Consider the following 27,135-nt stretch of genomic DNA (forward strand, 5'->3'; position numbering starts at 1 on the left):
GGAATCTGGGGATGTACTGTATGGTGATTAACATAATATAATAAAATAAAATTAAAAAAAAAAGAATTTCCAATACAAACCGTACTTCCAGTTCATGAAGACGTCCTCAGCTCTTCCACCCTGACCCCTACCTGGGCATAGTGTCTCTGGGAAATTCCTCAGGGATGTCAGCACTGCCTTTAAGTTAATTCACTGCAGCTCAGTTCCTCAGTCTTAAACATTAAGGAGCTATGTTATTGATGGAGGCAGGCAGGGGGATAATGCATGCTCACTGTATACCCAGAATCTCCATCTTCACTACATTCCAATGAGTGTCAAATCCCCAAACAAGCAGCACAACTGCATTCTCATTTCTATTCTGTCAACAATTATTAATTGAATACCTATTTGAGAAACTATCATATGCTTGAGCATGGGCTGGACTCTGGAAATACAAAAGGAGCTATAAAAATGAATACAACCAGGTTCTTGGCCTCAGGTAATGACAGTCAATGTCAAAGTTGACATGTAGATAAATAATTATGATATAACCAAACCGGTGACCTGTGCAAATACCTTTATGCCAACATGTGCAAAACTTGTCCGTTGCCCTTTCCCTGTACATTGTCATGACAAACCTTTACAAGTAGGGTAATCCACTTCCACATATTAGTAAAGTTATACCTGTTTGTAATCATGATCCTGATTCCTGCTGTATGAATGAACCGCCACCACAGAATCACAAACATATCCTGAGGACTTGTACACAAACGTATGTCTTTCACCTCTCCCAAATTCCTGAGTGCAAAACTGGGAATCAGAGGTTCTCAGAACTGGAAGGCATTAGAGGTTCTTATTCAGGACCTTTAGTTACAGATGAGGGCACTCAGCTCAGAGTGAGTAAGTGATATGCAGATATGTACATGCAGAAATGCAGATAAAGTCTTTTTAATTAAAAATTTCCTGTTGCTTTGAATAAATACCTGTTCTCTAGTTTCCAGCCCATGGAGGGACGTGTGTGATTCTGGCTCTTGGAAAATGCTTCTCCTTTTAGTTGAGAAAGGCTCAAGTTCTGTACTGCTAAATCTCAAGTTAGAATTAAATCTGGGTAAGTCAAGAGGAGAACCAGATCTGACCAGGAAGAGGCAGAACAGATAGGAAGCCTTCTTGGATTGATGGAGACACATCAGGGGTCTGAAATGGAACTTCCCCCAAACTGAGCCTCAGCTGCATTCAAGAATCATGAAATATCCAAACTAGAAGGGACTTTAGAGCCACTTTGCCCAATCCTCTTACTTTACAGGTTCCCGCAGAAAACTAGAGGTGATAGCAGGACTGGGACTAGAACCCAAGTTTTCTTTTTCTAAATTTTTTATTTTTGAAGATTTTATTGTTTGTTAGAGAGAGAGCACACAAGCAGGGGGAGCGGCAGGCAGAGGGAGATGCAGGCTCTCCAGTGAGCAAGGGGCCCACTGTGGGACTCGATCCCAGGACCCTGGGATCATGACCTGAGCTGAAGACAGATGCTTAACTGACTGAGCCACCCAGGGGTCTCTAGAACCTAAATTTTCTAAAGACCATCCAATGTTCTTTGCACTGCCTGACATGGATAGAGCCTGTGGGACCTTCCTGGCACCACATTGGTAGCCTGGGATCGAAGCGACAACCTGACCAATGCAGAAGCAATGAGAGGAGGGTGGAAGTTGCACAAATACCTGGTGCAATTCAGAAAGTTCCCCGGGGGTAAACCATGAGCTGACACAGGGGCCCCACTACCAGGGAAGCCCCAGAGCCTATGGCTCTGTTCCTTACCCTGGTCTGGCTTCTGCAGGTCCTGCATGATCACATTGCCTACCGCTATGAGGTTTTGGAGATGATCGGGAGAGGGTCCTTTGGACAGGTGGCCAAGTGCTTGGATCACAAAAACAATGAGTTGGTGGCCTTGAAAATCATCAGGAACAAGAAGAGGTATGGTTTGGTAGATGGCCTAGGCCATGGGATGGGTGGTCTGCATGATTCTGACCCCTTCATAGTGCCAACCCTTCCTGACTCTGCTTTTTCCTCTGATCTTCCTCGTGCTTTTCCTCTTTGTCTCTATCTGATTCCACAACGGGGCAAAGAGGAGGCAAGAATATGAAGCTTTTGGTGCTTTCTACCCCACCCCCCCTGGACAGTGATGGGGAGGGGCTGGAGAAAGGGGCTAACTGCTGCAGTATGACATGACACTATGAATTCTGTCCCCATTCCCTGTCCTCCCTGCCACTCCCCCACCACTTCAGATTTCACCATCAGGCGCTGGTGGAGCTGAAGATCCTGGAAGCTCTCAGAAGGAAGGACAAAGACAACACCCACAATGTGGTGCACATGAAGGACTTTTTCTATTTTCGCAATCATCTCTGCATCACCTTTGAACTCCTGGGGTCAGCTGCTTTCTCTTTTAATTCATTTTCTTTTGAAAAGTTGCTTAAGGTGACAGAAGAGAAACTTTGAGGTCAGAACACTAGATTTTTCTAGATGTGAGCTTTTAATGACTGGATTGGACATGATGGTCAAGGAGCCAAAGGAGCTGGCCCCAAAGCTGCCGATCTCACCCCATCCCTCAGTCATGACTGTCACCTGCCAGCATACTCAGGATGTACTGCCTAAGTTCTGGGTGACATAACCAGTACAAGGTCTCTGCCCTCAAGACTGAAACTGAAATATATTGAAAAGGACTACCCTTTGCCACCATGTCCCCACTCACTGGCTTTATAATCCTGTGGTGCTGAGGTTGGAACCCAAGGGAGCAGGCAGCTAACTTCCCAGGGGGGAAAGGACTTTGATTTTGAGCAAATAAGGATAGGAGCAGATATTTTTGGTCAGGAAGCAGAACCTGACTGAAATAGAGTGGCATCACCTAGCTGAATATTGGAGCTGGAAGGGTGTGCCAATCGGAAGGACATGCTAATTTGATTACTTTTCTCTCTGAGAAGACCATCTTCCATAATTCGAACAAAACCAGAAACCCAGAAAGCATTTAGCAAAGGGGAATAATTAAGGTAGACTATCAGCGGCCCAGTATTATGGGATTCACTGAGCTGGTAGCTTGGTGCTCCCATGACACCATTGCTGTTAGTGACATTCTAGGAACCAGCTAAATTTGAGTCAGAAGGAAGGTTGACACTGTTCTCAGCATCTCTGATGACTACAAAACGTGGTCCACTTTCCAGTATGCAGAGGTGAATTATTTTCCTTCTGTCAAAATGAACAAGCCAGGCTGCCTTGCTAGACACATCACTTTCTCTCTTTTCCAGAATCAACTTATATGAGTTGATGAAGAATAATAGCTTTCAAGGCTTCAGTCTGTCAATAGTTCGGCGCTTCACCCTCTCTGTTTTGAAGTGTTTGCAAATGCTTTATGTAGAGAAAATCATTCACTGTGATCTCAAGCCCGTGAGTACAAGCTCTGTCCTGCCAGGCGAGCTCATTCCCACCCTCAGAAATTGTTTGCCCCATTTTGTTCTTCAGTGGTAACTGGGAAGCCATCATGGCCAAGGCTCCAGGGTGGAAGCCAAGCAGTTATGTTTGTATGTTGTGTAAACCAAGAGAGATGAAGTGAAGACTAGGGACAAATATTGGGGCAAGGCAGAGAGATGTGGTTTATCATCAAGACAGACAGAAAAAGGAGGTCTGAGGGCTTTCTTACAGAAGGCTTAGGGGTGCGTAGAGACATATGTCATGCAGGGAGATAGAGAACTGATGTACTAAATCCTGACTTTATCCACTGTGCTCTGAGTTGGTCCTAGGGTACAGCAAATCCTCTGCTCCAAATGAATGTGCCCTTCCCACATGTCCTGCTGGTATTCTATACTTAGCTCTATTATTGCTCTGGTTGGTATGTAGGGATGGTTTCTTTATCTTCCACTGACTGCAAGCTCCCCCAAGGTCAGGGACCATGTTGTCTCACCATTTTATTCCCAGGATCTATCATGGTACCTGGCAATAGTAATGGTAGGCAACAAATAAATGCTTGTTAGGAGAGTTAATGATTGCAAACTTGAGGAGTACAGAGAATTAGCTAGGGGAAAGGTATAAAAGTGTGAAGATATGCAATCAGGAGCTGGTTCCAAAAACAACGTGACTCTCACAGATATGTAAACATCCCTTAGCTTTTCCTCATTCCCTTCTCCTCACCCCCCCTGAAGCAGTTAATTTTTTTTATTGTTTTTTATTTTAATTCCAGTATAGTTAATACAGTGTTATATCAGTTTTGGGTGTACAATATAGTGACTCAACATTTCCATACCACACCTGATGCTCACCATGATAAGTGTACTTTTTAATTACTATCACCTATTTCCCCTGTCCCCCCACGCACCTCCCATCTGATAACCATCGGTTTGTTCTCTATGGTTAAGAGTCTGTTTCTTGGTTTGTCTTTACCTCTCTCTCTCTCTCTCTGCTCATTTGTTTTGTTTCTTAAATTCCACATGTGAATGAAATCATATCGTATTTGTCTTCATCTGACTGACTTATTTCCCTTAGCATAGTACTCTCTAGATCCATCCACGTTGTTGCAAATGGCAAGATTTCATTTCTTTTTATGGCTGAGTAATATTCTATTGTATATATATATATATATATCTCACCTGTTCCATCAACTCTTGGGCTGCTTCCATAATTTGGTTATTGTAAATAATGTTGCTATAAATATATGCATGCATTCCTTTGAATTACTGTTTTTGTATTTTGGGAGTAAATACCCAGTAGTGTGTTTAGTAGATTGTAGGGTAGTGCTATTTTTAACTTCTGGAGGAGCCTCCATACCAAAACAAATTTTTTTAAAAAAACTGTAACTCAGCGGGCTAATTTGGGATATTTTTACAATCCAGTATTGACAAGATAGAGATGTTCTCTCAGGGCTTACCAATAGAGTCTCACAGGAATGGTGATACATTAATTTATTCTCCATATTCGAGTTCTTAATCCTCAGCTTTGCAGCTTTAAAGGGTCACCACATCCATGGTTTTTGGGCTTAGGTGACTGATTCTAAGCAAGGTCATTCACATGACATAATGGATTTCTTTGAGAAATAGTAAACTGGAATATATATGCCCAGTGGAAGAGTGTGCATGCAACCAGGAGAGTGCTTGGTGAGTGTAGATCAAGAATCAGGGAGTTATTCAAAGGAACAAACATAGTGATCTAAAGGGGCACCTGCACCCCAATGTTATAGCAGCAATGTCCACAATAGCCAAACATGGAAAGAGTCCAGATGTCCATCAACAGATGAATGGATACAGAAGATGTGGTATATATATACACACAATGGAATATCACTCAGCCACCAAAGAAAATGAAGTCTTACCAATTGCAATGATGTGGATGGAACTAGAGTGTAATATCCTAAGCAAAATAAGTCAATCAGAGAAAGACAATTATCATATGATTTCACTCATATGTGGAATTTAAGAGATAGAGGAGCATAGGGGAAGGGGGGAAAATAAAACAAGACAAAATTAGGGGCACCTGGGTGGCTCAGTTGTTAAGCTTCTGCCTTTGGCTCGGGTCATGATTCCAGGGTCTTGGGATCGAGCCCCGCATCGGTTCCCTGCTCAATGGGAAGACTGTTTTTCCCTCTCCCACTCCCCCTGCTTGTGTTCCCTCTCTTGCTGTGTCTCTCTCTGTCAAAATAAATTAAATCTTTAAAAGAAAAAAAAAACAAGACAAAATTAGAGAGGGAGACAAATCATAAGAGACTTAAACATTGGAAGCAAACTGATGGTTGCTGGAGGGGGAATGACAGGGATGTAACTGGGTGATGGACATTAAGGAGGGCACTTGATAAAATGAGCACTGGGTGTTATATATAACTGACGAATCACTGAAGTCTACCTCGGAAACTAATAATACAGTATATATTAATGAATTGCATTTAAAATTAAAAAAAAAAAGAATCAGGGAGTTATTCTTATGGACTCAAAGGAGGCAGCCCACGGAATGGGAGACTGTATTTGCAAATGGTGCTACAGGTTAAAAGGCTGGTATCCAAGATCTACAAAGAACTTCTCAAACTCAATACACGAGAAACAAATAAACAAATCATAAAATGGGCAGAAGATATGAACAGACACTTTTCCAATGAAGACATACAAATGGCTAACAGACACATGAAAAAATGTTCAAAATCATTAGCCATCAGGGAAATTCAAATCAAAACCACACTGAGATACCACCTTACGCCAGTTAGAATGGCAAAGATAGACAAGGCAAGAAACAACAATTGTTGGAGAGGATGTGGAGAAAGGGGATCCCTCCTACATTGTTGGTGGGAATGCAAGTTGGTACAGCCACTCTGGAAAACAGTGTGGAGGTCCCTTAAAAAGTTAAAAATTGAGCTACCCTATGACCCAGCCATTGCACTACTGGGTGTTTACCCCAAAGATACAGACGTAGTGAAGAGAAGGGCCATATGCACCCCAATGTTCATAGCAGCATTGTCCACAATAGCTAAATCGTGGAAGGAGCCGAGATGCCCTTCAACAGATGACTGGATTAAGAAGTTGTGGTCCATATATACAATGGAATATTCCTCAGATCAGAAAGAATGAATTCTCAACATTTGCTGCAACATGGACGGCACTGGAGGAGAAAATGCTAAGTGAAATAAGTTAAGCAGTGAAAGACAATTATCATATGATATCTCTCATCTATGGAACATAAGAACTAGGAAGATCAGTAGAAGAAAGGGATAAAGAAAGGGGGGTAATCAGAAGGAGGAATGAAGCATGAGAGACTATGACTCTGGGAAACAAACAGGGCTTCAGAGGTGGGGGGGAATGGGATAAGCTGGTGATGGGTAGTAAGGAGGGCACATATTGCATGGTGCACTGGGTGTTATACTCAACTAATGAATCATGGAGCTTTACATCAGAAACCAGGGATGACTGGTTGGTATGGTGACTAACATAATATAATAAAAAAACATTTAAAAAAAACCAAAGTATAGTTTCTGGAGCTATGATGGCCTGAAACATCCATCCACTCTATAGAGCTATTTCTGTCAATATGATGGGAAAGCCTGCTCCATTTAGTTAAGGAACTTTTCCATTGGCTGTAGACACACTAGAAATGTCTGCTTTTTAAAGACTTTTGCTGATTGAACTCTTCAGTTAATATAGACATTCTTTAGGAAAAGTATATGGACTAAATTTGTACTTTCTTAATTTGTGGTGCCAGAGGCTTCAGACCCAGCCTGTAAGCAACTAATTCATCTGATATTCATAATAGTCAATTTGTCTGATATCGAGAGCTGTGAAAACATGACTGGGACTCTAAACTCCAGCCCTAGATAGTACACCCTCATGCTCTGAGAGCCCAGGAGCTCTGCTTGCTTAACCACAATCCTCTGAGGACACTGGTTTCACATTTTCCCCAAAGTCAGCAAAAGAATCACAACTCAAATTAAATTATTGACTTTTTTTTCTGGTCCATTACAGACAGATCAGGATGTTGGGGGAGCACTTAATGGAAACATTAAATTCAGTCAGTGATATTTCTAAGGCCTTATGCAAGCAAGGGATAGAGCCAAGTGCCAAGGAGGTAAAAATAAACCCATAATGTTCAGGAGTTACACATTCTATGTGGGGAAGGAGATAAAATATATGCAAAAGAAATACTGCAAAGCACCAAATTCTGGGTCCAAACAATAGGTACAGACCACAAATCAAATGGGAAGTCAGAGCAGGGGGGATAACATGGTGTTTGGAGATGTGGGAGGAGGCCACCTTGATGCTGGTCACATTTTGAACTGGGTCTTGCAGGATGGCAGGCATTCTGGTAAATAGAGCATGTAGAGCAACATTATTAAAACATGACATCTGTCTTTCTCCTTCTGTCTAGGAGAATATAGTGTTATACCAAAAGGGCCAAGTCTCTGTTAAAGTCATTGACTTTGGATCAAGCTGTTATGAACACCAGAAAGGTAGGCCCATTCTGGTCACTTTGTCTGAATTTTCCTATTGTGATTTCTTTTTTTTTTAAGATTTTATTTATTTATTTTACATACAGAGAGACAGCCAGTGAGAGAGGGAACACAGGCAGGGGCAGTGGGAGAGGAAGAAGCAGGCTCCCAGTGTAGGAGCCCAATGTGGGGCTCGATCCTAGGACCATGGGATCATGCCCTGAGCCAAAGGCAGACACTTAACGACTGAGCTACCCAGGCCCCCCCCCCATTGTGATTTCTTTCCCTTACTGAAACACCATTTCCAATGTGAGGTCACCTGGGTTCTAGTCTGGGCTCCGCCTTAGCAATTGCTGGTGTGGTTTTGAACAAGTTGCTTCACTTCTTTGAGCCTAAATGTCCGCATCTATAAAATGAGAAGATTGGACTCAAATACCACAAGGGTCCTTTGCAGCTCTTGAATTCTGTATCTGGAATTACCCCAGAGCATTGGCTCCCAAAACTAACTAGATGTGCATCTGAATTACTAGAGGCCTCTGAAACTTACAGCTCCCAGGGCCTCACCCCAGATGTACTGAATCTAAATTTCTGGGGGAGATCCCAGCAGTCTGCACTGTAGAACACACAGCCATTCTGAGATTTGGGATTCACTGCCCTGAGCTCTCCAGACTTTATATTTTTTTTCCAGGCTAGAATCCAGAAAGCACCCCTGGAGTACATTTGTACAACCGTCCCTGAGCTTGATTTAAGTGCCTCTTCTTTTGACTTTTATCAAGTTTGATGGCAAGAACATGTACCATTTAACACTTACTAAGTATCTTCTATCTGTCTGTCACCATTCTGGGTACAGGAACAGAAAACCGAACAGGTCCTGTGCTCTGATTGTTTACAGTTCAGTGGAAGAAACAAAGATACAAAGGAACAGGACAGGTGCAGTGATTACAAGTATATACAGACTGTGCTAAAGGCATAGCAAAGAGGGGCTTGGGACTAGCCTTCATGGCAGCAGGGCATGTCAGAGGAAGCCTCCTGAGGCCAAAGAGAAGACTACTAGACCGTTGTTTCCAAATATTCTGCAGCACTACGTTTGAAGAGACATGTTATCTTTTACGTATGGAACCCATAAGAAGTTCCAGCTAGAAAACAATCTGCCTCCTACAAAGTAGTCATTTGCTTACTCTTCTCAGCCACGAAAGCTGTGCAGCCTCTTGCCTTGGCTGCCAGGATGCTCCCAATAGAATTTGGAATGATCCTATCCTTGCTTTCAGATAGTCATTTCCCCTTTTATATATCTTCTGACTTCCCTTTATTTTAATCATGAGACAGTATAGAGTATGGATACTAGACTAGAATGGCCTGAGTTCAAATCCCAGCTCTGCCACTTATAGCTGAGTGACCTTGATAATTTATTTAATCTTTATATGCCTCAGTTTTCTCACTTTAAGATGGGGACAATAATAACACCTGCCTCACAGGATTGTTGAAGGACTGAGAGTTGCTCTGTATAAAGCACTTGGAATAGTGCCTGGCACATGTTAAGGATTTTTTAAAAAAGATTTTATTTATTTATTTGACAGAGAGAGACAGCCAGTGAGAGGGGAAACACAGGCAGGGGGAGTGGGAAAGGAAGAAGCAGGCTCCCAGAGAGAAGCCTGATGTGGGGCTCAATCCCAGGACTCTGGGATCACGCCCTGGGCTGAAGGCAGACGCTTGACGACTGAGCCACCCAGGAGCCCCAAGGATTTTTTTAAAGACTTTATTTATTTATTTGTCAGAGAGAGAGAGCGCACAAGAAGGGGGAGTGGCAGGCAGAGGGAGAAGCAGGCTCCCCGCTGAGCAAGGAGCCCGATGCGGACTGGATCCCAGGACCCTGGGATCATGACCTTAGCTGAAGGTAGCCGCTTAACTGACTGAGCCACCCAGGCATCCCAACATGTTAAGGATTATAGAAATGTCCATTAAATCCATTTTTTAGTTATGCTGTGTATATATGTACTTTGATTGCAAAGTGCATCAAATGCATTTTGGACATAGGCAGGGTATAAAAGTCATTTTTATTATATCTTTATTTTGTTTTAAATCACAAAATTGTTGTGTTTTTACTATAACCAATTCAAACAACAGAGAAGTGACTACAGAATCCTTGCCCTGCCATCTAGGTAAAGAATGTCAGCATGCACCAATAACTAGTGTCCCATTTCTCCCACCTCTGTAACATCTAGGCTCCCCACAGTACTGTCTTCTGTACCACTTCGTCTGCTAAGATTTTGTGGGCTCTTCCTTCTATACTTTATACAACACAATGCACATAATGTGTTGAATACACATTAGAAGAGTATGCATTTACATGTTTCTTTTTCCATTTTAATATGCCTCTTCCCTTGCCAAATTGCAATACTTTCAGAAGGTATCTATCCCAAATTAACATGATAGTTTGCAAATTTAGCTTTATAGTAGTCTGTTTGCTTTTTATAAAGTTTGGCTGACTTAAATGCCCTTCTCTAGGATAATGCCTACTTTAGAGCTCTTGACCAATGAAGTGAGGGTAGTAAGACCACATGATAATCAGGCTGCTGTGAAGATTTGATGAGATTACATATGTAACTTGACTCAGAAGTGCTGATTGGCTGTACTTCCATCTCCGCACAAAGCCTGGAGAGTGAAAACAGGTGTGGCAGTCGTAGTTATCCTCGACCTTCACCTGAGAAGGTGTCCTAGAGAAGTGTGGTTTGGAGAGGAGGACTTTACAAGATGGTTCTCTTTCTTTCCCGACAGTATACACCTACATCCAAAGCCGGTTCTATAGATCCCCAGAGGTGATTCTGGGCCATCCCTACAACATGGCCATTGATATGTGGAGCCTGGGCTGCATCATGGCCGAGTTGTACACAGGCTACCCTCTGTTCCCCGGGGAGAATGAAGTGGAGCAGCTGGCCTGCATCATGGAGGTGAGGGGGAGGGCTAAGGTGCCCCAGAAGAGCTAGCTTGCACTCTGAAACATTGGGCTACAACAGAGTGACTGTAGGGCAGTGGCCTCTGTACTTTTTTATTGTTGTTGGATGTTTCCTGAAAGTATTTTTGGAATTATATGCCCCTCTGTACACTTTTGAGTTGACACCTAACATTTTTATCATAAATTTAAATAGTTGTAGAGAACGAAATTTCCAATATATTATGAAAGTGACATTTTATTTTTGTTTTTTAATCCTTTAAAAATGTTAATTCCAGTATAATTAACATACACAGTTATATTAGTTTCAGGTGTACAATGTAGTGATTCAATAATTCTATACATTATTCAGTGTTCAACATGACAAGTGTACTCTTTTTATTTTTTTTGAGAGAAAAAGCACTGTGGAGCATGAGTCGAGGGTGGGTGGGGTGGGGAGGGGCAGAGGGAGATAGAAAGAGGGAATCTTAGGCAGGCTCCATGCCTAACACTGAGCGCATTGTGTGGCTCAATCTGATGACCCTGAGATTACAACCTGAGCCGAAATCAAGAGTTGGACACTTAACCGACTGAGCCACCCAGGCACCCTGATAAGTGTACTCTTAATTCCCTTCACCTAGTTCACCCATCCTCCACCCATCTCCCTTCTGGTAACCATCTGTTCTCCATAATTAAGAGCCTGTTTTTTTGTTTGTCTCATTTATCTTTGTTCATTTGTTTTGTTTTTTTTTAATTCCGAATATAAGTGAAGGCATATGGTATTTATGTTTATCTGACTGACTTATTTCACTTAGCATTACATTCTGTAATCCATCCATGTTGTTGCAAGTGGCAAGATTTCATTCTTTTTTATAGCTGAGTAATATTTCATTATATATACCACATCTTTATCCATTCATCTATTGATGACTATTGATAGACACTTGGGTTGCTTCCATAATTTGGCTTTTGTAAATAATGCTGCAATAATCATAGGGGTGCATTTATCTTTTCAAATTAGTGCTTTTGTATTCTTTAGGTAAATACCCACTAGTGGAATTACTGGATCATATGGTGATTATATTTTTAATCTTTTGAGGAATGTCCATACTGTCTTCCACAGTGGCTGCACCAGTTTGCATTCCCTCCAACAGTGCACAAGAGTTCCTTTTTCCCTCCCAGATTTGGGATATGTCATTCCTTAATTCAAGGGTCGTCAGCATGTACACTGGTTTATTTATTCTGACTATGAGATCTGGCTGCCATTAAAAGTGGGCTACCTCCAGTTAGTCTTAATGCTTATTTAGAATAACATGGCTGATATCTATACTGAGGATACTGAAAGAGCCCTAAATTAGGAGTCAGAAGACACCTTTTTATCACTGGGTTGAGGTTATCACTTAATATCCCCGGGTCCTTATCTGTAGAAGCAAAATTTGGCCAAAGTCCCATCCAGTGCTAATGTGTGATTGCACGAGAGTGAACCCACTGCATTGTACTTGTTGAAGGTGCTGGGCCTGCCACCAACCCACTTCATTCAGACGGCCTCCAGGAGACAGACATTCTTTGGTAAGTCTCCAGGTCTAATGCTCTTTCTCCCATTGTGATGATGAGGTCTCACAGACCTCGGAGATACCTCCCATACCTAAACCTCATTCAATGCACTTGCTCTGGGCCCATCCCAAAGGGCAAGCTGTCATTAGGAGCTTCTGCTAGAAAAGTAAAAAGCTGCTGAGAAGTGGTACCAGAAAGCATGATGGAGATGGAATGGGGGAGTCACATTGGGAAGGAGGTCTTGGCATAAAAATGACCAGGTTCCTGCTCAGAAGATCTATCAGCAGATCCTGAAACTTGAAAGATTATAACTATTCCCTTTCCTGTAAATTCTCCTTACTTCTGCAAGCAGCTTACCCCTTCACACTATGCACTGTGCAGAGACATCAAGGAGCAGAAGCTTCTTTCTAAGAATGGTGGGAAATTTTTTGCTACATTATATCATTAATGGAGCATCATTCTTTCCTGCTGAAATTCTCTTAATCCTCCAAACCTTTACTATGCCAGAATCATCACAACTTTGTTATAAAATGGGTGAATAAAGGCTGTTAGAACAGTTTGGCTGTGGATATGTTGTGGCTTGCCAGTTATGTATAGGGCAGCTACCTAATTGCTGGAACTAAGCTTCATTCATGGCCCCATGTTGCCCACCCCCATCACAGTTTCCAGACTCTGGATTTTCTGATCCTCTGCCTTTTTATTTGACTGGTGCTGTACAAGATGGACAGGTCGATCAACAAGGTCCAACTGAGGCAGGGCTTCCAGGGTACTATGCACCAAATAGATAAGTCAGTCCCATATCTAAAATCCTTCCAAAGAACCGCAAGAACCTAAGGGATTCTTATGTAGAAAAATCCATAGTGACCAGAATTTAAGCCAAGTGGAGTCAAGCCAGACATGAGAGAAAGGGGACTCTACAGATAGGAGCTCTGAACCATCTGGAATGACATTTCTGACCAGCTATTCTCATCAGAATAGCTCCTAGGTTTCTATTGGCTATGGAATCTCCATCATTCCTAGACCTCCCATCTCTTATTTCCACCGAAGAGTGCCTTCAAAATGGGAGCATATCCTTTACTTTTTCCCCACAGATTGCCCCACCAATAAAAGAGTTAAAACACCCCGATAGGAGATTCCTAGACAAAAAGGCTTTAGTTATGTTGGTGGTCAGTCAGTATAAACTAGTTCAGTCATGTGGGGTTAAAATGTAATCTCCTTCTGCACCATTTGGTAAAAAGCTCCTGCCACAGCTACAGGCTCCCTGGCCCCTTTCCCAGGACTTGTTGGATTCCCTATTACCCAGAAACTAAAAGTTTAAGGCCTAGCAAGCAGAGGGTTCTCCATGTCCCTGGTTCAGTACCAAAGCTATCATCCTTTCTGATTGGTTAGCCCCATGCCATTCCTATGGTTAAATCTTTGAGACATCATCTTGTAGTCATGACTGGAGCTTTGAAAACCTTCCTTTTGGGCACGGTCAGTTTCCTGGATGCCTTAGAACAGTGCCCATGCTCTAACCCTTCTTCTAGAGCAGTCTGATGGCAGGCAGGAAGATCTAGCTGACTCTTTTGTATAACATACATGGAGCAATGGAACTGGTCTTTTAACCCCAGATATGCTTTTACCATCCACCACTTTTAATTGGTGCACTGGGTGTTATATGCAAGTAATGAATCATGGAACTTTACATCAAAAACTAGGGATGTACTGTATGGTGACTAACGTAATAAAAAATATTATTATTAAAAAAATAAAAATAAAAGTCCTCATCACAAGAATAAAACCTAGTGACAATTCATGGTGAAAAAAAAATTTAGTCTTCTGGATTTCAAAGAATTTAGGGAAAGAAAAGTAGGGGTATTGGTGTTCCCTCTTACCAAAGACGTTGTGAGAAGAATCACATCTTAAGCTCATAATACTGAATTTAAGATTATTCATTGTGGGAAGCACTAAAAGGTAAGGAATATAGGGCATCTTGGTGAGAGGGTCTGGTTCATATAGTACTGGTTTTTACCTTCAGCGTGAGGCTTTAAAATAATGATGTGTTTTTGGTAGCAACGTCCACATGTCTTTACTTCCTGACTTTATTGGGATCTGCATCTTATTCAGCGTTTCCCAAACTTTTCCTGATTATAAGAATCAGTTGGGGACTTGACAAAAATGCTAATTTCCATTATCTTCATTTGTAACCTATGATATAGCAGATCTGAGGTGGGATACAGGAGACTGCATATTTCTGACAGCACATCTTTGTAATTCTTATTATAAGTTTGAGAAACACTATGTTCACCTCAATTATTGGCTCTCTCTTCCCCAGATTTGGGCTGTCAACAGCTCCTCCACCCCCAGCCACTTGTAGTTTATACCCCTCATTAGCAGCAAAGTGATGTTGCTTCAAAGTCAGTAAGATACTTTGGCGCTCCAGGTCACAAGAAGGGGATGGAGAGATTAATTAAATATTGGGGAGCGCCAGAGAGGTGAGAAAAACTTGTACAAGAGAAACAATTACATAGTGATGACTTTAGGAGCTGTTATTTATAAGCCCGTGAGCCTGATTTTTTCAGTCATTTGTAAAAAAAAAAGCAACTTAGGATCAAATGGGAACACTGATGCCATAGTCAAAAAGGAAATGGGGTTTGTATGAGTTCGCAGTACCTATACCCCATGCAATACCCCCAACTCATTTTTATGTCTGTAAATACATACCCATGTGTGTGTATACAAACATATATACATTCATGGTCTCTTCTAGGAATTCAGTGTGAACAGATGTTCCTTTTGAAGCCCCATATATTGCATTGATTACGAAAGTAGTAGAAGGGCTTAATTATGCACCTTCCAGAATGTTCATCATGTGAAGCCCACGGAGTTTCTGTGAGAATTCAGTTTAATGTGTACATTGTATGTGTATATTCACATCCATCCATATGAAGATTTACAAGGTAGAAGCATAAGTGGTCACCTTCTCTGAACATGTTGTCCAAATGAGTGGCATCACCTTCAAAGCATTGCACAGAATATTCTAGGGAAACCTCTGGAGCTGTCTTCAGGGCTTCTTTCCAGGCATGATAAATACATGTGGTGAGAGTTTTAATCAGTCAAAATAACTGAAGGAAGTCATTCCCAAGCTGTGTCTTGAGCAACAAACCAAGTTTAATCATTCCAATTTATGGACAAAATTTTGATGTGACTGTAAAGAAGTAATGAGATTAATTTGCATGTGTGGCTTATAAACAAGTTCTGAAAGCAGATGATTCTCCTGCAAGGACTTTCTTGTTACACTTTAGGGATGTTTCAAATTCTTATTTTATTTAAAGGGTTAGTGGGAAAGGAGCAAGGGCGTAGATAATACAAGAATAGACAACATCTTTTTTTGTTCAGAACTGTTTGTTCAGAGAATGTTTTTGTCACTTTAGATTTATTTTATTATTATTATCATTAAATATCATTATTATTTTACCCTGGTTAAGGTTAAGCCATTAGATTTTGGGAGGAAGGGGTGGGAAGGAAGCTCAGAATATACTGTAGAGGGGGGAAAATTGTTTGTAAAGGTTAATTGGGTAATCTCCATGTGATTCTTTTTTTTTTTTAAAGATTTTATTTATTTATTCGACAGAGATAGAGACAGCCAGCGAGAGAGGGAACACAAGCAGGGGGAGAGGGAGAGGAAGAAGCAGGCTCATAGCAGAGGAGCCTGATGTGGGGCTCGATCCCATAACGCCGGGATCATGCCCTGAGCCAAAGGCAGACGCTTAACCGCTGTGCCACCCAGGTGCCCCTCCATGTGATTCTTTTCATCTGACTGAGATGCAGGGCATGTTCATGTGTGTGGGAGGGGGTGGTGTAGGACGGAGCTACAGCTGCAAAGACCCCTCCAAGAAGCAGTATGATTGAGTGAACAGCTATGGTGTGACCAATGTATATTAACAGCTGGAACTAAACACAGAATGTTGTATCTCTAAAGATTCCAAAGGTTTTCCTAAAAATATGACCAACAACAGGGGGAAAAAAAGATACCCGGATTCGAAGGATCTCACGATGGTGCTGAAAACCTGCGACACCAGCTTCCTGGACTTTCTCAGAAGGTGTTTGGTGTGAGTTGGTAGGGGTGTCTTTGCCTCCGGGTTTCCTCTTAATCACTGTATTTTCCCACGTGTTTGCTGGTGAAAGTCTGGGGCCAGGAGATAGTTATAAAAATAATGATAAATAGAGCTTGAGAGTCTGTAGAATGCTTTCCCTCATCAGACTGTTCTCTTCCATTTCTGTGTGGTTAGCAGGGCAGATGATTTTCTCCGTTTTGAGATGTGGAAGCTGAGGCTCAGTGTTTTGCCCTCCATTAGTGTGTGGGTACAGCTTGCCTTCTTGACCTCAAACTGCCAGGCAGCAAGGTTGTAGGCCAGTTCTAAATAGCTTCTGCTTCAGAAACTGAGGTCAACTTCTTGCTGTAACTGTTTGCATACACACCAGTGTATGGTTTCTGGGTCCCTCCTCATTCCCCTAGGATTTACAGCCTTAATTAAAGGATTAGGGAAGGGATGATTTATAAACCATTTATTATGTACAGCCTTTTAGAATCTATATGCTAATTTTGACTCTTAGAAATTAGGTTCTGTACTTCGGTCAAGTCAGAGTTAAAAAAAAAAAAAGGAATAGGGGCGCCTGGGTGACTCAGTCGTTAAGCATCTGCCTTTGGCTCAGGGCGTGATCCCGGCGTTCTGGGATCGAGCCCCACATCAGGCTCCTCTGCTAGGAGCCTGCTTCTTCCTCTCCCATTCCCCCTGCTTGTCTGTCTCTCACTGGCTGTCTCTGTGTCAAATAAATAAATAAAATCTTAAAAAAAAAAAAAGGAATAGTCCATAAAGCATTGAGGACAATGCCTGTGTTTAAAAAATGTTAGCTCTTGTCTTTCTTTTTTTTTTAATGATATATTAGTGACCATACAGTACATCATTAGTTTTTGATGTAATGTTCCATGGTTCATTGTTTGCATATAACACCCAGTGCTCCATGCAATACGTGCCCTCCTTAATACCCATCACTGGGCTAGCCCACCACCCTCCCCTCTAAAAGCCTCAGATTGTTTCCCAGAATCTACAGCCTATTGTGGTTCATTTCCCCCTTTCTTGTCATTCTTTTAAAAGAGGTTTTGCAAGTGTGTCTCCACTAAATGGCAAATAGATTAGCCACATGGTATTTGGTCAGTCGTCTCTCTCTGGGCCTCACTTTCCTTTTCTATATAATGAAGTATTGCTAAGGTGCCTTTTTAGCTATATCAGTCCTATAATTGTTGAGTATTTTTGAAACCTGTGTTTATATTCTTTAATTCTTCCAGTGGGATAGAGTAGTTTTAGCAAAATACTCTTCTTGTGTTTGTACACTCTGGGGATTTAGGCACTAGCTCAGACGATAGGCCATCAAGTACTGCTGAAGGTTTTCCCATATAGAAGGTCATGCTACTCATCTGAAGAATGGAGCTAGAGAAGGAACCTATACTCCACCATTATCTCCATCCCACCGCCCCAGCCTTTTACAGAATGAATGTGCATTAACAAATTACAGAAACTCACTATTGAGACTGAGGTGACCTATCCAGAAACCCCAACCATCCAGTACACAGCTCAGAACCAAGAAAGAATTTTTTTCTTTTTTAGGGCAAAGGGCTGGTTGCTCACAACTTGCAAGAGGTGATCAAGCTAATAGGGCCTATTATCTTATCATTCCCCCCCCCTTGTTTTTTGCTTATTAGCGAATTTTTGGAACAACAGACTGAACATTTTGAGTCAAATTTAATAGGGGTATATGTGGAGTTCTATGTCGAGCTTTGTAGGCCAACTTTAGAAATTCAGGAGAGGGGAATTATAGCTTAGCAGCAATTCATTTCAAAAAGAACTGGGAGCCTGAGTTGTTTATGACCTTATAAATCTAGAATATTAATGCCATCTACCTGCACTTTGAAGCTATTCCCAGCATCATGGACACCAGTAAGACAATAGCTGAAATTTCCTGTCTAGGAAGGTAACAACCCTATTATATGACCAACACTTAGTAGTAATGTAAATGTCTTTGGATGGTTGGAGGATTGTGACATAAAAGATTAGTTGTCTCATTCTCTATATAGTAGCCCCCCCACTTACCCATGGTTTTGCTTTCCGTGGCTTCAGTTACCCGTAGTCAACCGCAGTCCAGAAGCTGATGACCCTCCTTCTGATGTCTTGTCAGAAGGTCCGTACTAGCCTAGCACTACCTCACACTGCCTCTGTCATTCAGCTCACTTCATCTCGTCATGTAGGCATTTTATCATCTCACATCGTAAGAAGGGGAGTGTAGCACTAGAAGACACGTTGAGAGGGAGAGACCACATTCACATAATTTTTATCACAGTATATTGTTATAATTGTTCTATTCCATTATTAGTTATCATTGTGAATCTCTTACTGTGCCTAATTCATAAGTTAAGTTTTATCATAGGTATATATACAAATGAAAATCGTAGTATATATGGAGTTTCGTACTATCTGGTTTCAGGCATCCACTGGGGGTAGAATGTATTACCCCATGGGTAAAGGGGGAACTACTGAATGTTAATGGGTAAAGTCAGAACCTGGGTCTAAGTTACTATTGTAAAAGCTCCTGGGAAGTGTGAGTTTTGGCTCAATAAAAATGAAGAACTTTTAAAGAATTGGTTTTATCAATATTGGAATAGCTAGTTCTTTTTTTTTTTTTGAAAGATTTTATTTATTTGACAGAGAGAGAGACAACCAGCGAAAGAGGAAACACAAGCAGGGGGAGTGGAAGAGGAAGCAGCAGGCTCCCAGCGGAGGAGCCTAATGTGGGGCTCGATCCCAGAACTCTGGGATCACGCCCTGAGCTGAAGGCAGACACTTAATGACTGAGCCACCCAGGCGCCCCTGGAATAGCTAGTTCTGTGACGTACTAAAAATACTCAAGAATGACAAATGATTCCATGTTGAAAGTTCTGTCAGATGCCTTTTGTTACTGCATTAGAAGTTTGGCTGGATTATATCCAAATCTCTTTATAATATTAATGTTCTAGCACTCTGTAATGTTGTGTGTGACGTAGTTGAAGGCCCAGATTTTGTAGTTCAGAACTTGAAATTAAGCCTGTCTTTGTTTTGATCTTAGTTTATTGACCCCTAAATCCCTGTGGTTAAGATTTTCTATAATATTTCTTAGGAGGGAAATTCTAGGAACTCTGGAAAACTTGGGTTCTAATATATGCCCTGGTTTGTCATGCAAATTTCCTAAAAAGATTATTTTCATAATTGTTTCCAGATACTTGTACATGTTGTAATCTCTGTTCTATGATGATACCTTTGAGTTATAACATGGTTTAAATGAGTTCTTTAAGAAAGAACCATTTTATTATATCTTATTTAGGTTCTTTATTGGGGTCTTTTTAAATGTTTTCAACATTAGAAAGGGAAGCAAAGCAATAACCCGTGCTGGGCTTTGTTGGTATATAGATGGGAACCTTCTCTTCGCATGACCCCTGACCAGGCCCTCAAACATGCTTGGATTCATGAGCCACGGAATCTCAAACCACGGTCCAGACCCCAGACCCTGAGGAAAGCCAGTCTCTGTCTCCCCTCTGAGGCTCGGAAGTCCAAGGTTCAGGGGCATCATCATTTGGACATAAAAGGTACAGCCCCTCAAATAGCCAGCTCTCTTCCCGTGGTCCAGGGTTTGGGTATCTCTGGAAGATTCATGTCAATTTCTCTGAACTCAACCGTGGACACATCATTACTAGCCTGCCATTTCTCACTTTTGAGATTTTACCTCTTTCAGAAGACTTGCTTCTAGCAGGGTTTGCTTCTTTCTTGCCTCCTTTTCATTAGGAATTTCCACTTTTCTCCTGTCTTCAATTCCCTTTCTCCTCCTTTCCTTTTCTTTCACTGTGTCCTCCTCTGTCTGACCTATAATTACCTTTTGAATTTTTATCAGAAAGATTATGGCACTATGCAGGTATCTTTTATATACAATATAGCCTCATGGTTTTGTTCATGGTCACTGGGGTCAGGTTGCTTGGGATTAAATTCTGGCTCTACAATTTACCACATGTGGGCCCTTCAGCAATTTAGTTAACCTCTCTGTCTCTCAGTTATTTCATTTATGAGAATGAGAATAATGCCTATTCTCTATGGTTGCAGAAAGGATCAAAGAAATTAATAAATGTGAAGTTTATGCATTCTTCTAAGTAATGCATTCTTCTAAGCATTATTCATTTGTGAAGCACATAGAATATGTTTTTATATAATTACAACCAGGATTTTCCCCAACTGATTTACAGTCTAATGGACAGAATATAATTCACATTTGAACACTTGTTCCTTCTGTCTTCTCTATCCTTTGGCAGAGGTGATCATCAAAGCAGCGACCATAGACAAAATAAAAGGTGGCACCACTAAACAGGTTCAGAATTCAGGTGATCAGCAGGGCTCTCTACAGCATGCAGCTGATGTTGTCCAGCTGCCTCAACTAACAGAAGCTTCTGGAAAGCCAGAGGCAGTTGTTGGAACAGAAGACTCCAAGACCTCCCCAGGAAAACAAAGTAAAAACTCCTCACCCAAGAACATGAATATTTTACCACCTATTGTATGACCTTTGCTGAAAGTGTGTCCTGTTCCTTTCCACCAATGATTTGTATTAGAGACAGCACTTATAGTGTACAATATTTCAGATTGTTGTTTTTTAATGCATAAAGGTTTGTTTAAAAAAAACTTTATTCACATGGCCAGTTAGCATGATTCCTATTATGAGGGATGAGAGAGAATGTCCTTGCACCTGCACTCCCTCCTTATGCCCTTAACCAGATAAAATGATGTGTGTATATGGGGTCAGAGGGGTAACTACTCAATGTCATAGCAACACTAATAGAACTCTATTTTTTTTTCTTTTTCCCCAAGACAGCTAACCTGTTAGGATTCTTGTTTGAAAATTAAAAACTAGTTTGAATTTAGCTTATAATTAGTTTAAGCAACAAAGGACATTTTTTTTTGTTTATGTAATTGGGGAATCAGGAAGAATAAGTGTAATTTCAAGCATTGTAGAGTTTAAAAGCTCAGACAAGGTCATAAGACTCAGAGTCCCTCTCTACCTATTAGCCTTGCTTCTTTTTTGGTTTTCATTCTAAAGACAAGCTCTGCCCAAAAGTTAGTGACCACCATCATCCAGTCAAAAGATGCAGTGCTAGCAGGAAAGTCTCAGAAGTAATTGGACTTGAACCAAACACTATGTCTGAGATATTGGGATCCTGTGATTGGACAGGCTGGGTCACAAGCCCACACTCTGATGATGGTAGCACCGTGGGGTAGGGTACAGAGTATTTCCCAAAGGAACGGAAGCTGAATAAACAACAGGATATATTCACTCATCCACCATCCTCAAAATCTTTGTTTGGCTTTCTAGTCCTCCTCTATATGAATACATAATCTCTATATGATTGTAATTATAGAACAGATACAATTTTATGAGAAACTTCTTAAGGTCATAACCTCATAAACAACATGGAAAATTTACCTGGCTTTATAGTTTTCATTTTAATTACTATGTAATAGCTCATGAAAGAAGACACCAGATAATTGAAACAATGAGTTTGGATAAGATCGCCCAGGAAAGGTGAAACAGAATGAGAATAACAGAGGATCAAAAGAAAGTAGGAAAGATAAATATGCCAGGGGGTGACAGTGTTAAATAGACTCCTCAAGGGTTGAAAAAAAACCCCAAAAGTTAGAAACCAAAGGAAAAAGTTTCTAGAAAGATCTAAAATACAAAATTCCACAGAAAAGTCAGGATAAGAAGAGAAAATCCCTCTTAAGTGGGGTGATATGGACATTAAATGAGAGAAGAGTCATAATAGGTGACTTGTCACAGGTCTTATAGCCAGAAAAGTAAAGAACTGGCAACAGAACTCAGGTCTTCTGGACCTTTTTTGACACTAGGTATCTTCAACCATGGATAAAGTTGAGGGAGACAATTGTTCTGCAACTCTACAGAGACAGGAGAAGAAGCCAAGTCCTCAATATCATAATTAGAATGATCTAAGTTGAATAGAAAATATTTTGTGATTTGCATGGTTATAAAGGCTAAAATAAATTGTGGCTTCTTATTCTTAGTAACACTTTGAGACAGGGGATCTGCAAGTTATGGCACATATTGGATACAAAGAAAAAGGATGAATGAACTTAGCTAGGGCCTCTCAGGCGAGCACTACTTTTCTTCTGCTATCCCTCTGATTATTTTTTCATTCCTGAAATTTCTTTACCTTATTGTCCCATTGGATCCCAAAGAAACCAAACACCTGGAGCCCTTTAATTGTAATTTTTTTAATTTTGTGTCCTTGCTTGCATGGACAGGAAAATCTGCAAAATCCAGTGGCTAGCATAAGATGACATGTATTTGATGTGAGTGGTATGAAGATAATGTTAGGGCTCTGTAAGGATATGGACAGGGGAGCTGTGGAAGTAAGAAGGGAGGGGAAGTGGGGAAAGCAGTAGGTGGGTGCCGATCACAGGTTCACCATCAGCCAGTCCAGCAGCTGCAGCCGCGTAACATTTCCCACCGCCTCATCCAGCTGTCGCTCCTTCTCATAGCGCAGCACTGACTGCAGGACCTCACCTACACTGCATCCTTTGTCCACAGCGGCAGCTGAGAGCTGAAGTAGCTGTGGAAAGGAAAGAAAAGCAGTAGTAAAGGGGTAGGCATCTCAGAGCAGACCAGAAAGGACCTGCCAAGGCTAGAACACAGAGGCTGGGCAGACCTTGGAAAACTGCAGTAAAAGGGGCTCCAATTAGATGCTGAGAAGACTTCCGTAACTGGAAAGTATGCAGCCTGTGTGACAGAAGAGAGTTATATCATCCTTAAAGAAGAGATGTTAGCATCCACCTGCCCATCATATGGAACATACAGTTTCCCACCAAGACCTAATCTTGCTGCTTCCAGTGGGTGTTTGGTCAATGGTTTTCCTGTTTTCCAGGAATTCTTAAAGTTCTTAAGTTCACTGTAATATCACAAAACAGACTCCATCATTGTCCCAAGACAAAACAAGGATGGGGGGGTAAATAGCCAGAGGACAAATGCACATGGTGCTTTCTATGCCCCACAGAACAGACAGCCTAGAATGGCAGAGCAGGAAAGCAGCTCAGAGATCCATTCAGCCCCTGGAAGGTGCGGCCCAGAGAGGTGGTGAGACCTGCTGGTAATAACAGTGCTAGAAATTAGCAGAGGCAACATGCATGCCCAGGTCTCTGAACCCTATGTTTAGCTCTCTCTCCAAGCTCAAAATGAGAAAAATTAGCCAAAGCACTCATTTTAGCCATATGAACACAGTACATTGCCGTTCATCTAAGTAAACAGATTTTTGCGTATTCTGTGTCTCATGCTCTGAGGGTCAAAAGGAAAACAAACAGGCCAAATGTCAGGAGCTTTTCCAAAAGAGGAAATTTCCATGAAAGAAACTAAACTACATATGGTTGTTCTTAAAACAAATGGAAGGACCAAGTCTTAACAAAGAGAAGATACAAAGAAGAACCAAATGAAAATTTTAGAACTAAAAAACACAAAATCCAAATGGGCTAAATAGAATGAAGATGAGAGATGAAAGTCAGTGAACTTAAAGACCAATTCATAGGGGGAAAAACACAACACACTGAACAACATAAGAGATTGATTGAACTTTCTTCAATTAAACCTCTTTGAAAAATAAAGAGTGCTCAGGGGCCTGTGGAACAGTGCCAAAGGTCTTACATCTATGTCATTAGAGTCCCAGGAGAGGAGAAAAGGGTGGTGCAGAAAAAAATGCTTGAAGAAATAATGGTTGAATGTTTCCCCAGTTTGCCAAATGATATAACTGACAAATTCAAAAGCTCAGTGAACCTCAAATAAGATAAAACCAAAGAAATTCACTTTAGGACCTGTCAAAATCAGATTGATAAAAATTAAAGAAAAAGAAAAAATATGAAAGCAGCCAGTTCTGCATTATTTATGAGAGAACAATTCAAATGACAGCAGATTCCTCATCAGAAACCATAGAAGTCAGAAGGAAATAACACAACACTTTCAAGCACTAAAAGGAACTGCCAAAACAGAATTATATAGCAAAAATTATACTTCAGGAATAAGGTCCAAAAAATTTTTCAGGTTAAGGAAAACTAAAAGAAGTCATTTAATTGCCAGAAAATGTGTTCTAATTCTTTAGACAGAAGGAAAATGATGTTAGAAGAAGGTGGGAACATCAGGAATGAATGAAAAACAACAGAAACAGTAAAAATCTCAATATAAATAATAAGTTATTTTTCTCACTTCTTTAAAATACAGGCGTACCTGGAAGATATTATGAATTCAGTTTGAGACCACCACAATAAAGTGATATCACAATAAGGCGAGTCAAATTTTTTGGTTTCCCAGTTCATATAAAACTTATGTTTACACTATTAAGTGTGCAATAGCATGTCTAAAAAACAATGTACATAATTAAAAATACTTTATTGCTAAAATATGTCAACCATCATCTGAGTTTCCAGTGAGTTTTAATCACTGATTACAGATAACCATAACAAACATAATAATGAAAAAAGTCTGAAATACTGTGAGAATTACCCAAATTGACACAGAGACACGGAGTGAGCAAATGCTGTTGGAAAATGGTGCCAAAAGACTTGCTTGACACAGGGTTTAAACATAACCTTCAAATTGGTAAAGAATGCAATATTTGCAAAGCACAATAAAGTGAAACAAAATCAAAAGAGGTATGGCTGTATGTTTTGTAATTGAGAGCAAAAATAACATTGTCTAAGGATTTTCACAATATATGTGAGATTATATAAAATAACCACAACATAAGGGGGAAGGTAATGGGACCTATATAGTAGTAGGATTTCAACACCACAGTTTAAGTGGTAACTATTGATTCTACATAGACTCTGAAAAGTTAAGAATGTATGTTGTAATCCTTAGAGAAACCACTTAAAACACAACACAAAGACATGGAGTCAAAAACACAATAAATTAAAATGGAACACTAAAAACAAATTTAAATAATCCAAAAGAAGGCAACAAATGGGAGAAAAGGAAGCAAATTAGAACAATGGACCCAAATCCAAACATATCAATTATTAGGCTAAATGCAAATGGTATAAACACACCAGTTGTCAAAATGGATTAAAAAAACATGACCCAACGATATGTTACCTACAAAAAAAACTCTCTTCAAATAATACAGGTAAGTTAAAAGTAAAATTATTGAAAAAAATGTATCATTGGAACATCAATCAAAAGAAATCTAGAACCTAAACATTTATGGCAATTGATTTTTTATAAAGGGGAAAGATAATTCAAAAGGGCCAGATATCAGGGCACCTGGGTGGTTCAGTTGGTTAAGCATCTGCCTTTGGCCAGGTCATAATCATAGGGTCTTGGGATCAAGCCCTGAGTCAGGCTCCCTGCTCAGCAGGGGAGTCTGCTTCTCCCTCCCCCTCCACCACTCATGCTCTCTTTCATGCACACTCTCACAAATAAATAAATTAAATTTTTAAAAAAGGGCCAGATACCCATTTGTCTTTCTATCAAATGATGCTAAGACAACTGCATATCCATATGCAAAAAAATGAACTTAGATGCCTACCTTGTTATAGACAAAAATGAACTCAAAATGGATCACAGACCTAAATATAAGAGCTGAAATTATCAAACATTTAGGAGAAAATCTTCATGGCCTTGGGTTAAGTCAGGGTTTCTCAATCTTGCACTATTTACCTTATGGGTCAAGCAATTCTTTGTTGCAGGCTGTCCTGTGCATTCTAGGATGCTTAGTAGGATTCTTGGTCTCTACCACTAGACCCAAGTAGCAACTCCCCTCACAGCGGACACAACAAAATGTCTCCAGCCATAGCCAAATGTCCCCTGGAGGCAAAACTGCCTCCAGTTGAGGACCACTGGGTTAGGCAGAGATTTGTTAGATATAACATCAAAAGCACAAGCAATAAAGGCAAAAAATGATAAATTAGATTTTTATCATTAAAAGTTTTGCTTTTCAAAAGACTCCATTGAGTAAAAACACAAACCACAGACTGATAGAAAATGTGTGCAAATCATATACACCTGATAAAGGACTTGTATCCAGAATATATAAGGAATTCTTTTTTTTTCAGAATATAGGAAGAATTCTTATAACTTGATAACAAGAAGAAAACAACCAAATCAAAATATGGGCAAAAGATTTGCACAGACAACTCACCAAAGAATATATATGAATGGCTAATGAACACACAAAATAATGTTCAACATTCTTAGTCACTTTAATGTAGGTCCATCAAATTAAATCTACAATGAGATACCATTATAACAGCTATAACAAAAAAAAAAGGATAATGTTGATGAGAATGTGGAGAAACTTAAACCCACATAAATTGCTGGTGGGAATGTAAAATGGTACAGCCATCTTGGAAAAGTTTGGCAGTCTCTTAAGAATTATACTTACCTTAAGATGTAGCAATCCCATTCCTTGTTAGCCAAGAGAAATGAGAACATACGTCCACACAAAGACTTGTATGTGAATATTCATAGCAGCATTATTCATAATAGCAAGGAAGTAAAAATAATCCGAATATCCATTAGCTAGAGAATGGATAAACAAAATGCAGTATATCCGGGGGGAGGTTAAGATGGCGGAGGAGTAGGGGACCCCTTTTTCAGCCGGTCCCCTGAGTTGAGCTGGATT

The 27,135-nt window shown here is 40.5% G+C and overlaps 2 protein-coding genes across 6 annotated transcripts in view; one reads left to right on the plus strand and one right to left on the minus strand.

The window, feature by feature from the left end:
• Nucleotides 1-21,166, plus strand: part of DYRK4 (dual specificity tyrosine phosphorylation regulated kinase 4) — a 43,890-nt gene extending 22,724 nt beyond the window's left edge. For 2 of the 5 annotated variants that reach the window (XM_011226483.3, XM_034645580.1), the window contains 9 exons: nucleotides 1,811-1,947; nucleotides 2,259-2,399; nucleotides 3,273-3,411; nucleotides 7,861-7,942; nucleotides 10,697-10,869; nucleotides 12,359-12,419; nucleotides 16,366-16,495; nucleotides 19,886-20,061; nucleotides 20,776-21,166. In XM_011226483.3, the coding sequence (XP_011224785.2) occupies nucleotides 1,811-1,947; nucleotides 2,259-2,399; nucleotides 3,273-3,411; nucleotides 7,861-7,942; nucleotides 10,697-10,869; nucleotides 12,359-12,419; nucleotides 16,366-16,495; nucleotides 19,886-20,061; nucleotides 20,776-21,020 (1,284 nt within the window). In that variant the 3' untranslated portion in view covers nucleotides 21,021-21,166. The remainder of the gene's footprint in view (nucleotides 1-1,810; nucleotides 1,948-2,258; nucleotides 2,400-3,272; nucleotides 3,412-7,860; nucleotides 7,943-10,696; nucleotides 10,870-12,358; nucleotides 12,420-16,365; nucleotides 16,496-19,885; nucleotides 20,062-20,775) is intronic. The other 3 variants (XR_004621341.1, XM_034645579.1, XM_034645581.1) reach the window with 3 other exon arrangements.
• A 1,564-nt stretch (nucleotides 21,167-22,730) lies between these two features.
• The window catches only part of AKAP3 (A-kinase anchoring protein 3), a 33,897-nt gene continuing 29,492 nt past the window's right edge, over nucleotides 22,731-27,135 (minus strand). Inside the window, exon 6 of the mRNA XM_019800967.2 lies at nucleotides 22,731-23,082. Coding sequence (XP_019656526.2) covers nucleotides 22,927-23,082 — 156 coding nt within the window. The 3' untranslated portion in view covers nucleotides 22,731-22,926. The remainder of the gene's footprint in view (nucleotides 23,083-27,135) is intronic.

The sequence above is a fragment of the Ailuropoda melanoleuca genome, chromosome 16, assembly GCF_002007445.2.
Source record: "Ailuropoda melanoleuca isolate Jingjing chromosome 16, ASM200744v2, whole genome shotgun sequence".
NCBI lineage: Eukaryota > Metazoa > Chordata > Mammalia > Carnivora > Ursidae > Ailuropoda > Ailuropoda melanoleuca.